At 29.9% G+C, this 13,658-nt stretch overlaps 1 protein-coding gene and 1 long non-coding RNA gene across 2 annotated transcripts; both read right to left on the reverse strand.

The window, feature by feature from the left end:
* Positions 1 to 768: 768 nt before the first annotated feature.
* Positions 769 to 2,905, reverse strand: LOC112421226 (uncharacterized). The gene is made up of 2 exons (XR_003011408.2): positions 2,666 to 2,905; positions 769 to 1,673 (listed from the first exon to the last, which is right to left on the reverse strand). It is a non-coding gene; the product is annotated as an uncharacterized lncRNA (long non-coding RNA).
* A 1,940-nt stretch (positions 2,906 to 4,845) lies between these two features.
* On the reverse strand, positions 4,846 to 10,534 carry LOC11418775 (glucomannan 4-beta-mannosyltransferase 2). The gene is made up of 9 exons (XM_003606225.4): positions 9,958 to 10,534; positions 9,729 to 9,827; positions 8,973 to 9,225; positions 7,222 to 7,332; positions 6,966 to 7,102; positions 6,620 to 6,733; positions 6,315 to 6,514; positions 5,976 to 6,209; positions 4,846 to 5,423 (listed from the first exon to the last, which is right to left on the reverse strand). Exons 1-9 carry the CDS (start codon positions 10,282 to 10,284, stop codon positions 5,270 to 5,272), a joined length of 1,629 nt encoding a protein of 542 aa, XP_003606273.1. The 5' UTR covers positions 10,285 to 10,534; the 3' UTR covers positions 4,846 to 5,269.
* Between the last annotated feature and the right edge of the window lie 3,124 nt (positions 10,535 to 13,658).

The following is a 13,658-nucleotide window of genomic DNA, read 5'->3' on the forward strand; positions in this document are numbered from 1 at the left end:
ATGGTTTTGTCATGCATAATGTTGAAAATCATTGTTTAATAAATGATTATAGTATTGTTGTAACAAAAAAAAAAATGGTTATAGTATTAGTAGGTATATTTGATTGTTTATATTAAAATGTATTTATGGTTCTATTACAATGTTATAAAATCAACAAGAAGATAAATTAAGTATTTTCTTTCAACAATCTATCTGATACGAAAATGAGAAGTCAAAATTATTTAAGGTTTTGATTTTGTCTTTCAGAAGCAATAGCTCATAAGCATAATAAATATTATATATATTTTTTTTGTCATGACATATTCACAATAATCCATCACTTACTACTACATTTATAAGAAAATATATACATGATTGTTTTATTGTTTTCTCAAAGTTTATAAGAAAATAATCCATCGCTCTATGTGTGTGGGTGTTTGCACGCATGCGCTTGCGCGCACGTGTGCGCGTGTTTGTGTATGTGTGTTTTGTTTCATTTTTGGTTAATGAGTGATTTATGTCAAAACCGATTTAAAGATATAATGAATCAGTGTTTTTATTTTTATATATGATACTGCAATTTTATAAATATTAATCATTTAGATAATTAACTTTTCTTACATCGCACTAGTCAATTACTAGTTAATAGTTTTTTTTTTTTGAAGGATAGTTAACAGTTAAAGAGACAACATATTTAGTTGCCATGTATTACATATGTTTGATGGTAGGTTAGAAGAGGGATTCACATAAAGGGGAGTGTTATATGGAAGGAGAGATTCGACATACAAATGCACGATACGTTGTGTGTCTCTTCTCATAACATAAATTTAAAACTAAGTCACAATAAAGGAAAATACGACTAGTAGTTTCCTCCTGCCCTTGACGAAAAAAAAAAAAAACACATAGAAGAATCCTCTTGTGAGATATAACACCACACATTGCCAAATTTCACCTAGTCGGAGCACGATCAAGAAGAAGCTTTCAAGAAAATGCAATCACTTTTGATGAGCTGGACTTTTCCACAACACCTTGAACACTCTATCCTCCACATCACCCTTACTACCTTCCAACAACAAGTCTTCCAACATATCATAAGTCGACTTTACCGAGAACTCACCATCACTAATCATTCGCCATAACCACTTATTAGAATAATCACCATAACTCACCCCCTCCAGAAGCTACACTTACTTATTCAAAAGCTCATCCATCCCCTCTTGGTCTCTAAGTCGAACATCCTCCACCCTTGCCCCTTCATATCAAGTGTTTGTTTGGTTACCCAGTGAAAACAATCAAAGGCGCTTTCTACTTATCAAACGCGATTTCAACATTTTTGGTTCTCCTCCCACACTCTACCGTCGTCGTACGTTTCCATATTCAAAATTGATTATGAAATAAGTGGCTATTCCTAACTTCTTGAAATTGAGTCTCTCTACCACATAAGCACACAACACCATTTGTCTATTTTGCCCTTGAGTCTCATCAGTTCCTTTCACATAACTCTTTATATTTGACAAATCTCTTCACCTACTTGCCAAATCTGTTACTCCATCTCACTGCTGATTGTGGTTCCCCAAAGAACAAGGTTGAAGAAGACACCGTTGTGGGAGGAAACATGGTTTTTGGCTCTCTTTGTTTTCTTGCTCCAGCCCATCAGAAAGCCTTTCTTAATGGCGCAATAGCTTTTTAATAATCTATACACAATTGTATATTAAATGATGAAACATCAAATTAGATAATTAACTAAACCTTCTTTAAAAAAATACTAAAAATGCGTAAAAAAAATAACTAACTAAAAATGAAAATGAAATTTGTAAAAGAAAATCAATGAAATCTGTTTTAAATGCACCATATGAGGAACCCATTTTGGTCATCTATATAACCAAAAGCAATTTTGACACAAAATATCTAAACAACATATTTCATACAAATCACTTCTATTGTAAATATATCTAAACATAAAACACTTTTCATTCAAACTAACTTTTAACCAAAATCAATTTTATAAAATCAATTCCACCAAAATCAATTCTCACCACCGCATAACCAAACACATGCCAAGTAAATTTAAAAGAAAGTGACTCACATGCATGAACAGAATTCCTATGAACTCCCTTTTGAAGAAAGAAAAATCCTATATACTCACACATAGACTAATATATGTCTCTATTCTTTGTATTAAGCTAACATATTATTTTATATTAAAAATTAGTATAAGAAACTATTTTCTTAATAAGTGTACACATTCAAAATTAGGGACATGATATCAGACTAATGGAGTAACATTTATCGGAATGACAAAAATAATATTTGATCTAAACAATACACGGGGTAGTAACAGTTAATTTTACTTTTTAGATTATGTGGTTTTAATAAATATTTAATATTATTTTTGTAAAAAATTAATATTATACAAATTATAAAATATTTAACCACGTTTATTGAATTTCTGGATCCGTCCTTGTTTAAATACCAATGACAAACATAAAATATATTTTGAATTCAAACATTGAGCCCTTCATTTATCTCTATCTCACAAGATGATTAAAACATACTCTAAATGAGCTAGGAATCAAAGCAAAAAAAAAAATAATCATAAATAATAATCATTCATGAAACCTATGAAATTCCATAAAATCTCAAATAATAGATGATGTTACAAATAATATAAAAAATACTGACTTACGAATCAATGCTTGAAAATAGGACAGCTATATTATAGGACACTGGGAGGATCTGATTCTATGTTGAAAATTAAAAAACAATACAAAATAAGTGAAGCAATCTTATGACATGGAACAAAGGTTGAAACTTGAAAAGCCAGCTTGCAAAGAAATATATAGTATTTGTGCTCAACATGAAATATATCGTGTAAAGAAGAAAAACTAGCTGTTGCTTTGAGTTTGACCTTTGTTTTATAGCATTAGGACAAGCTTTTTCAGAAGAAGAAAAAAATAATCTTTACTTGAAAGTTTCTATCAAATAAAGAGGACAATCATTGTAACTTACCTTTTTTTACTAATGTGTAAAAATTACCCTGGCCTTTTCAATGATCTTAAGAAACTTAATTTAGCACCTACTTTATTATATTACCCTAAAGTTTACTAGTTTAATGAGATTGCAATGTGGTTGGAGATTAGAGATACTGCCATTCAATTAGAGGTCATTATAATGTCCCATAAATTCACTTTGCAAGTACACTTACTAATAAAATATTGGATTATTGGTAGATGTGGATATAAAATTAACGAGAAATTTTATTTGAACATCCAAAAATTAACAATTATTTAACGATTAGTATAAAAATATATCTTTTATAACTGTTGATGTGACTATAAAAGAGAATTAATTAATTACAAAATGAAATAGTATCTATATAGTATAGATATACGTTGTTGGACAACCGAATTGTTGTCAATATGACATTTCTCAAAATTAGTTTACATTGATCAATTTAATTTATAAACATCGACAACGTAAACTATTTTTATACATGTGTGAAATTAAATCACACTATGATGTCATATTTTTAGATTAGTTAGTAAAATATTTTCGTAACTATCTCTATGAGCTTAAGTCAGTTAGATTAGTCAGGAAAATCTAGCCACTAAACTACTTAAAAAAACCACAACTATCTATTTATTGTTATTTGATTAGCTGCATGTGTAAAAAAGTGTTACACTTTCATTGCACAAGAGAAATTAATTCCTACATTAATAATGTATGTATCATTTTCTCTAATATTTTAGTGTGGATTGATTGTGGGGGCATATAATTTGCAATGTTAAACAAAACAAGACATTAAATTAAAGTGATAAAAAATGGAAAAGGTTCACAGACAAAGACACTTTTGCTTGAAGTAACAAAAATGACAATCCATCATTGTTGTCATCACAAGTTACATGAGAGGATACCTAAAAGAAGCTACATTGTTTTTTTTAATCCTTTAGTAAAACCCAAAACGATCCTTTGCTGTAAAAAGAACATCATCATGCCTTAAAAGACATTGTTGAGCAAAAGGTTGTGAACTTGTGATAGGGCTAAAATTAATTGAACCAATTGCATGGTGACAATTGGCATAAGAATATTGGTTAGTAGAAGCACAAGTCTAGTACAGATGGAAAGAAATTATGATTGATGTTGTGGTCTTATACTTTTATATATATACAACAAACAGCACATGATATGTTGCATGTGAGTTCTTATCCTAAAGTTTATTTTTTATGATATAATTGAAGCTATGACAAAAACTGGAAAATGGTATCCCATGCTTTACTCACATAGTAATATGTCTATTAAGTAATAATAAGGGTGAAGAAAAATGAAAAAGATGAAAATGACATTTTACTTTTGGACTAGTGAAAATGACTGGATGATGATTTGCAATGATTTTACTGTGTGGAAGTTACTGAATTCAAAGATTTTTTTACTCAACTCAATGAGATTGTAACTTAATTTTTTTTAAGTGTTAATAAAGAATTAAGCACAAGGTTTGTCCGAATAAAAATTTAAGCATACGTCCCCTAAATTGTAATCGAGTGGTATAAATTGAGACGAAGAAATACTAAAAAGGATGTCTAGATTCGTCGACTATAAGTTAGAGAATTTGCAAATCCAATATTATAAAAACTTTCTTCGTTTTTCGTTACTATAAAATCTTGAGGAATGGTAACCCCAAATAGTATTTTTCTATTCTTTTGTATAAATCAAATATCTTTACGCACAATTATAAAAACTAATTCATTGGATTCGTTAAGATTACACACAACAAAAGTTTTCCCTCAAGATTTTTTTCCCACAAGTAATGTTGTCAAAGGATTGCAAATATGCAGATGAAATTGATTCCTCAAGGGGAAAAAAGACAAATAAAATGTATCAAAAGTGCATAATTTATCCACCCAATTATTTGTCACAAATTATAGAAAACTAAATAAATAAAGGTCCAACAAAATATATAACTGTAAAAATCTCACCAAACAATCTATGCAAACAAAAACCACACTATCTAACAGTCTAAAGCTCTAATTTAAGCACTTTTTTTTTTTTTTTTTTTTATAGATCTTGGTTGTCTTCAAGCCTTTGTACTCCATTGATTACTTCTATCTTCTTGATTGATGACAATGAAAATCTTGGAAAGAACTTCTCCTTCCTCTAAATTAACTGTAGATTTGGTGCAGCGTTTCGTTGCTCGAAGAATTTTAGACTCCCTTCTTGTACTTTGTAGAGGAGAAACTAGGACAATATCGACACGACACTTACGAAACTTTAAGGATTTTGGCTCAAAGTGGTTTTACACTATGGTTCCAACATAACCAAATCCTACAATTGTGAAGGTTAAGGTTTGTAGGAAAAGGTAGATAAAGTAGTTGTGTTTTCCATGAACATAGTCATAGCATCCACAAAAGAAGAGAAACACTGCAAATCCTAGCTCCAAGAAATTAAGCCTGCAAATCGGAAAAAACCGCAATTTTAATTAAGACCTCTACATACATATATGATACTTCAAAAAATTTGTTAATAGTGAACTATAGTACAAAACTAGGACAAAATTCCCTTTTGTTTGGAACTAAAATCACAAGAAAACAGAAAAATAGAACCTTATAATATTATGAGTTCATTCTATAATAATTCTAATTTGGGTTTTTTTAGAATCTTCTGTCATGTGCATATGGTTATATTCTAAAATCTTCTGCAAGTCTCATGTGCATGGAAGAAATGTGTATACCTACTTAATCATTCTTAAATGACAAAATCACAAGATAAAGAATAACAAAAGAATCAGTTACTAGAAACAACAAAATAACAAGGGTGTCACACATTATTAATATTTCCTTCAATCATGAAATTATTGGCCAAACTACAAGATTCCTATAATGCCAGCTAGTGTGAGTGACAAGTGACAACCACAATGAAGATGTAGAATTTGAGATTTAGACAAAGATACCAAAAGAAGATACAATTATTTTGATTAATAAATAGATAAATATGTAACTAACCTTTCCATAAATTTGGATCTTGTTTTCTTTTGAACTTTGACATTGGTTTTCTTGGCTGCATCTCCAGATTTGTCTTTTTTATTGTTGTTGTTGTTTACAGAATCTCCAAGTTTTTCAGTCACAACCCATTCGTTAGCCCTCCCATATTCTAGCAAACCGATTAGGGTTGCCTTGGTACGATGCAAAGACATGACATTCTCGAAAAGGATCCAATAGAACAGAAGGTGAATTGACCTGCAAAAGTTTCACACGATGAGTTTGATATAAGAACGGTGAGTGTATGTTTGAATTGACTGCACGAAACATGGATATGATAACATGATAGAAAAGTAATCGGACCTTGGTGTTCCGACTGAGTTGAGAATGGTGATGATGGAAGGAATGTAAACAGCTCCCCAAATTGGAACATGAACCTCAGGAACCAAAATTGTGAGGGGAATTACAAGACAGTAGAAGAAGAAAGTGACCATGTGAGCTACGATCTTGCGAACAAGGAAAAAGCTGTATATAACATACACTTTCTTCCAGAACTTCACTTTCTGCACACAAAAACCAAAACAGAACATCATTAAAATTCGGAACATAAATGAAAATAGAATTAAGTTCTTTGTCTCTTCATTCTTAATCTTAACAAACAAACATACCTTGTTCCTTATAATCTCCATCGCCATTTTGCGGAACAGATTAGCAGGACCACACGACCATCTGTGCTGCTGGAATCTGAAGGCTCTCAGAGTACTTGGAAGTTCACTGTTTGCCTATAACAAGAAAATTGCAACAATAAATATCATATTGTGATATAAGAATGATCTTATGCATTAGTCTAGTCATTACAATCAAATCTCGACCGCTGAATTAAGGTATAATCCAAATTCAATGGTCGATGTTTGAATACATTGACTAGTCTACTACAAAAGATTATGAGCACGGAATAAAACCATCATAAAATTCACAATCTATAATCTAGTTAACTTAAGATAGAAGATTTACCTGGAGGTCTCCAAGGTACAAAAATTTCCATCCCCTAAGACTTGCTCGAACAGCGAGGTCCATATCTTCAACTGTTGTTCTATCTTTCCATCCTCCTGCTTCATTGATAGCAGCAATTCTCCAAATACCGGCCGTCCCTGCATTCAGGTTCCAAAATATGAAACATTAGTAAGTAATTGATGTGATCACATTATCATGACTAATAACTAATTACTAACATTTGTCGATGAAAATTAGAAGGTATAAAGTGAATTACCATTGAAGCCAAAGAAAGCATGAGTAGCTGATCCAACTTCTTGCTCAACTGTGAAATGGTAATCCAAAGACATCTCTTGCATTCTTGTCAACAAACATTCATTTGCATTCACTGTCACAAAAACCATTCTCAATATTAGTATAATAACACATCAATAATTTGTTACTAGAAATTAATTTAATCCTGCTCTATCATTAAAATGTAAAAATCACTACATCATAAAACAATGGTCTAAATAAATAAAAAATTTACACTAAGGTTTTGACTTTTTTTACTATATATGTTTTTGTTAATTAACTTTAACTTTTTCACAAGGTAAGGTTTATCTTGATGACCAATATCATTAGGTAAGGCAAAGTACAATATCACAGGACAAATGCATAATTCCGTTACAGTGGCCAACCAAAAGGTAAGATACAATAAAGATAAAGTCAGCTTTGGCCCCACATAGACACATGAATTTTATTTAGCAAAAAATCTTACAAAAAATTAAAGACTACAATATTAGAATAATGAAAGCAAGATTTAAAGTAATAAAGTATACCTAAATAAATAAACTAACACCACTACTACTTAGTATTATTAAATCACATAAATAAATGAATTAATATATATATTAAAATACAAGTACCTAACCAAATATTATTATTATTATTATTATAAATGAAATTAAGAAATAGTTTTGTTGTGAATAGTTGAAGTGTCGGCAAGGAAGGGTAAGGTCGACCATAAGACACATGGTGCTACCCACACTGACACATATTATTATTATTTTATGTTTTTTATCTAAACCCTAAATATACTGCAAAACCACGTGGGAAGTGCCTTTGATGGAACTATAGTAAACTTTGATATTTGGATGCATTCATATATGACTTTTTTACCCTTCTTTCATTTTCTTTTCCACAAATTGAAATAATGACAGTTAATTATTTAATTATATTTTACTTTTTTTATCAAGTTAAATTCAATTTGCACAAAATTGAAAATGAGTCAAATTATTTCTTCTAGTAGAAAAAGACTTGTAATACATAATTTTCACCTTATGAGAATTAGACCCATTACTGTTTTTTAGTTGACCCCACATAATCTTTTTGCTAAATTTAGAAGTTCAACTAAATATCATAGCCGCCCAGGTTTTTTTTGTAACATTATATTTAACTTGTTAGAAAAGTAGAAGTTGAACTAGTTGTTTTTTCTATTTGTTTCTACTTAATAATTAATAATAATTTTCCACTTTTAATTTTATATTAACACTAATCAAAATTCTAAAGTATGAGTCGTTAGTGTTCCCTACCCGTGATTGAAGGGTTTGTTTTCGTGGACCCATTCCCCTAAACCGGGCCAACCCAAGTCAAACAAGGACAAAATTGGAAAAAGCAAAAAGTACACTCTCCTACACAATCAATATAAAAAACAACATCACATAATCATTTCTATTTTTTTTCTTCTTCTTCATTTTTAATAAATGCCAGCAAGCCACCGACACTATGAATCTAGGAATTCATCAAACATAAAAATAAAACCTTAGTTTTTTTTTACTATAAGTCAAATATATTAGTTTATTGTAAGTGTAAAATTTTTGTTACACTATTAATCAATGTAATTGTCATATACACTTAAAAATCATTTGACTTTAATCATATCATAATTATTTCTAAAATCACATAGATTTGTTGAATAGTGTAACGATTTTATCGACAATGTATCAAAATTAAACTCGATTAAAAGATGATTAGTGTTGTGCTTACCAAATCTCCAACGACCTTGAACAAGAGCAATTTCAGGATTACCAACAAGAAAAGGAATGGCTCTTCTAAGAAAATCAGGAGGAGGACTAAAATCAGCATCAAATATGACAACATATTCACAATGCTTGACATAGCTACGTTTTAGTCCTTCTTTCAATGCACCTGCTTTGTATCCACCTCTTGTTTCTCTAATTTGGTATGTTATATTTATTCCTTTACTTGCCCATCTTTGGCATTCCATTTCCACTAGTTGCTGCATTCATTCATGAAATCAAACTTAATTATTTTTTTCTTATTTCATTAATAACAACAAAACGTACTAAGGATTTAATGCGATATTTAATTCCTCAACACCCTACTTTTTAGTTAAAAAAAATCTAAATTATCAGTTTTGGGATTGGAAATGATTTTTATAATCAAAGACTTGATCATCATTTACTAAACACAAAAAAAATTGAGTCAAATTGAAAGAAAAAAAAAACTATTGTTGGGACTATAACTTTGAATAGAAAAAGTATGAATTTTATACATTAATAAACACAATTAGCTTGAAAAATGACATTAAGCTTGAAAAAAATTACCGAACATCGGTAATTTTGTAAAAGCTTAAAAATGTAATTTTTATCGAAATCAGTGTAACATATCATGATTATGACAAACTCACTGTGTATTAAAGTATGGAGTAAGAAAATGCAGATCCTTATTGGGTGATTGAAGAATTAAACTGGAAAATTTTGACATGAATTTTTGGAATACCTTAACAACAGGGTCAGTAGAATCATCAAGTACTTGGATCACGAGTCGATCCGTCGGCCATGAAAGCCCGCAAGCCGCTCCAATTGAAACCTTATAAACCTGTAATAGAAAAACAACATTAATCAGAATGCACAGGTCTTTTACTAGTTTATACTGTAAAAAAAAAAAAAAGTTACCAAAAGAATCCAAAAGAACAAAAACAAAGAACATAAGAGAATCTTTCTCTGACCTCTCTTTCATTGAACATTGGAATTTGAACAAGAACAACAGGAAAATTCTCGCCACCAAGTTCTTCATCATCTTGAAGAGGCTCATACTTATAACGTTGTTCAGGTTTTTTCCAAAAAAGCTTAACCAAAATGATAACAAAACCCATATAAACTCTTTCCATAAAAAGCATAAGTGCCATTGCTAATGAAATGTAAACACAAGCATTCAAAAATGGTACAATTAATGGTGCTTTCATTACATCCCATATCATCTTAATTTGACTTGACACATCATAGTTCACTTGAAATGACTCTGGTATATAAACTTTAGGTTCTGACTCAACCATTTTGATTTTTATGAGATCTCTCTCTATTAAAATAGCCCTTTAAACCCTTTCTCTCTGCACCCCCTAAAAATCAAAACTTGTACACAATTTTGACTCCTTAACCTTAAGAATGCCTATGAATGTGAAACAAACAAAGGCATTCTTTCTAGTTCAAGACAGTGAGAGAGAGAGAGAGAGAGAGTAAGAGAGAGAGAGAGAGAGTGTGTGAGAAGGGCAATGAGTGTAGAGATAAAGAGGTTACTTTATAGTCAGACACTATGGTGATAGATTTTTCCATCTACCATCAATGTTTTTTAATATATTTAATACTGATATTTATTGTGAATTATTGATTGGTTCATTTTATTTTTTTTCCTTTTTTATTTTTTTTAGTCTTATTCACAGAGTGTCTTTTGCCTCACTGGAATGGAATATGCTGCTCTGTGCTTCTTTTTTAACTAGACTATAATTTTATTTTGACTAAGAATATAATCTCTGTAACTCAAGTTTGGTTTAGTTTTTTAACCATTGTTTTCTTTGACTTAATTTCTTGAATTTGGTTATTTTGAAAATAATTTATGTCCATTAAGGGATGACTGGCTCAAGTAATTAATTAATTTCACCAAAGAATGAATAGTTTGATAGAGCTCGACATTGATTACGGGTTAGAACCATTTTAATCGCACTTTCTTTATCTTTCGATCGAACTTCCAATCACTAAAACTTCTTTCTTTTGCGAATTAGAAGGTTAGCACAAAAAAAATTGTTCACAAAAATAACTACTTGAATATGAAAATTAATTTATTTAAAAAGATATTAATATAGAAAATATTGAATGTGCACTATTCTGGAAATTATATTTATTTAAACAAATTATTTGACTATTTAGGAAATTTCCTTTTATATAGTAAAAATAAAAATAAATTACCTTTTATATTTCCTTAATTGCAGAAGGTTATGAAGTACGATTTCTGATATGTGAATTACCTGAAACTATTCTTAATTTTTTTTTTGGTCAAACCAAAACTATTCTTAAATTTGTCCTCATGGCAAGGGATAATGCACAATATATGTAAGGACTGGGGGTCGAACTTCGGACACCCCACTTTTTCATCTTAAAGGTGAATTTCTCTAGCCATTGCGCTATTGACAAAAAAAAAAATAAAACTATTCTTAAATTTAATAAGTAAGTTACTATTATTTTTCTACTGCAATAGGTTATGATGAAGTGTGATTTCAGATATGTTTATTCAACAAATGTCTTTTGCTGTAATTTTTAAAATATTGAATGTAAATTCTGGATTATTTCGTTCGTATTAAGAAAAAGTGTAGTAATTTACAACTTTTTTTTTCTTTTTTTTTTTAGGGAACAACTTTTTTTCTTATGTGTTAATCCAAACGAAATAATTCAGAATTACAGCTTTTGATAACATTATTTGTCTCCTTTTTTTTTTAGAGTTATTTCTCTTTTTCAATAATACTCTTATTAATTTATTATGTCATTTCATTTAATTATATTTTGTTTTGTCCAAAATTTTTTTAATTATATTTTGTAATAAATATTTAAAGATATTATTGAAAAAATATAAGAAAAATATAAGGATAAAGAGGGTATATTTCTTAAAGGGCTTGAGATAGTTCTATTTTTGTTTATACATGAGACATTAGAGATTAGTTATTCTTCTTCCACAACAAAAAACTTACCGTCCCTCAGAAAAAAAAAACAAAAAACTTACCGACTCTATAAAAAAAGCATAAGAAAAATAAACCAAAATTCAAATGTATTTAGTACAAAATTTAGATGAAAATCATTTGACTTTTCATCTTCCTTTTTCTCGGGGAATGACATCATGTGATTTCAATGCGAGAAACATAAAAATGTCAAACTAATAAAGACTATGCAGTTAATGTGAGAATAGGAATTAAAACGAGACAATCAATTTTAGAGCTAAAATTTAAACAAAGTACTCAAAAGTGCTTACATGAAATGACACAAATCTCTTTTAACTTAATTAATATCTTTGAGTTTCAATCAGAATCCTGACCAAATTCATGATAGAAAGGTGACTCATTTTGCAACAGAGGACATGTAATACGATTTATGAGATAGGTAGCAAGTAAAATTGCATAAGACCAAAATTGTTTATGTAGTTTTGACTAAAAAAGTAAAGATATTTCCACATTCAAAATGTGTCGGTTCTTTCTTTCCACCTCTATGGGTTTCAACGCAACTAGTTTGATGTTATATGTCGTAAGCAACATAAAACTCAGGCATAGAGAACTAATGACCATTATATGTCCTTACAGTTTTAATTTTTCAAAGTTAAATGAGGTTTATCAAATAATGAGACAAATATCCTAATCTAAAATGCCAAAGAGCTTCTTGTGGAATAAAAGTTAAATGAGGTTTTGCTTGTGATAAGGCTATAAGCTATGTTGGCTAGAGGTGAAACTTGTAGAACAAGGAAGTACAATCCCTCAATCAAATCAGCCAAACCAATCATCTTCAAGCTCGTCTTTTCTTGAATCAAACATTTATCATTATTAAAGGTTACTATACAATAAGCATCTATACAGAATTTGGGCACAAATAGATTATCTATATTAATCTTGAGGACATATAACACATCCAGTGCTATCAAACCAGGTGAGGATTGTACAATGTCTGAGAACTTGGTTGTTGCCTACCATTTGGTAATCTAAAATGTACTAGTGAATTTTGCGTATATGAATAAAGAATATTAAAGAAGAACATATGTGACAACTTGCACCAAAATCTACAATCCAGGAACCAATTGTAGAGTGATTCAGATAGTAAGAGACTCTAAATATAACTGAAGTAATGTGATTATTCACATGAGTTGCTAAAAGTTCCACATTGTAATTTAGAGATACAAATTTAATTACCTTGAAAGAATTTTTCTTTTGTGCATTGTGAATGTGAGAAAAATACAAGAAAAGGGGGTTGAATTGTATTGAATTTTTCAAACTTTTTCTAAGTTTTCACTGATCAGAGTCTGAATGGGTTCACAGTCTGACTTAGGTTCTGAGTGCATCAGATTAAATTAAACACAAAGAGAGAAAGATAGACACAAAATAATTATTGGTTCCTTCTACAAACTAGGAGTACTCCAATCCCCTTGCACTTCCAAGGAATTTTCACTATAGTCGCTAAAGATTATAAATGCTCAAGCACACAAACAAAAGACTTCAAAATTTTCAAGTACACAAACAAGAGACTTTTAATGTTCAACCACAACTGAAAGAGACTTCTTACAATCTAACTTAATCAAATAAAAGATTGTTTGGTTTTACACTTGATATACAATTAGATGTGTAAGTAATTGTTGGTGTAAGCCCTAGAGGCCAATAGTTTATGTTAAATCTATCTTATG

Source organism: Medicago truncatula, chromosome 4 (genome assembly GCF_003473485.1).
Source record: "Medicago truncatula cultivar Jemalong A17 chromosome 4, MtrunA17r5.0-ANR, whole genome shotgun sequence".
Lineage (NCBI taxonomy): Eukaryota > Viridiplantae > Streptophyta > Magnoliopsida > Fabales > Fabaceae > Medicago > Medicago truncatula.

Coding starts and splice junctions, on each gene's coding strand:
- LOC11418775 (XM_003606225.4), bottom strand. CDS start 10,284: ATGGTTGAGTCAGAACCTAAAGTTTATATACCAGAGTCATTTCAAGTG. Junction 9,226..9,728: donor CTACTGACCCTGTTGTTAAG/GTATTCCAAAAA, acceptor GAATGAATGCAG/CAACTAGTGGAAATGGAATG. Junction 7,333..8,972: donor TCAAGGTCGTTGGAGATTTG/GTAAGCACAACA, acceptor TTTTTGTGACAG/TGAATGCAAATGAATGTTTG.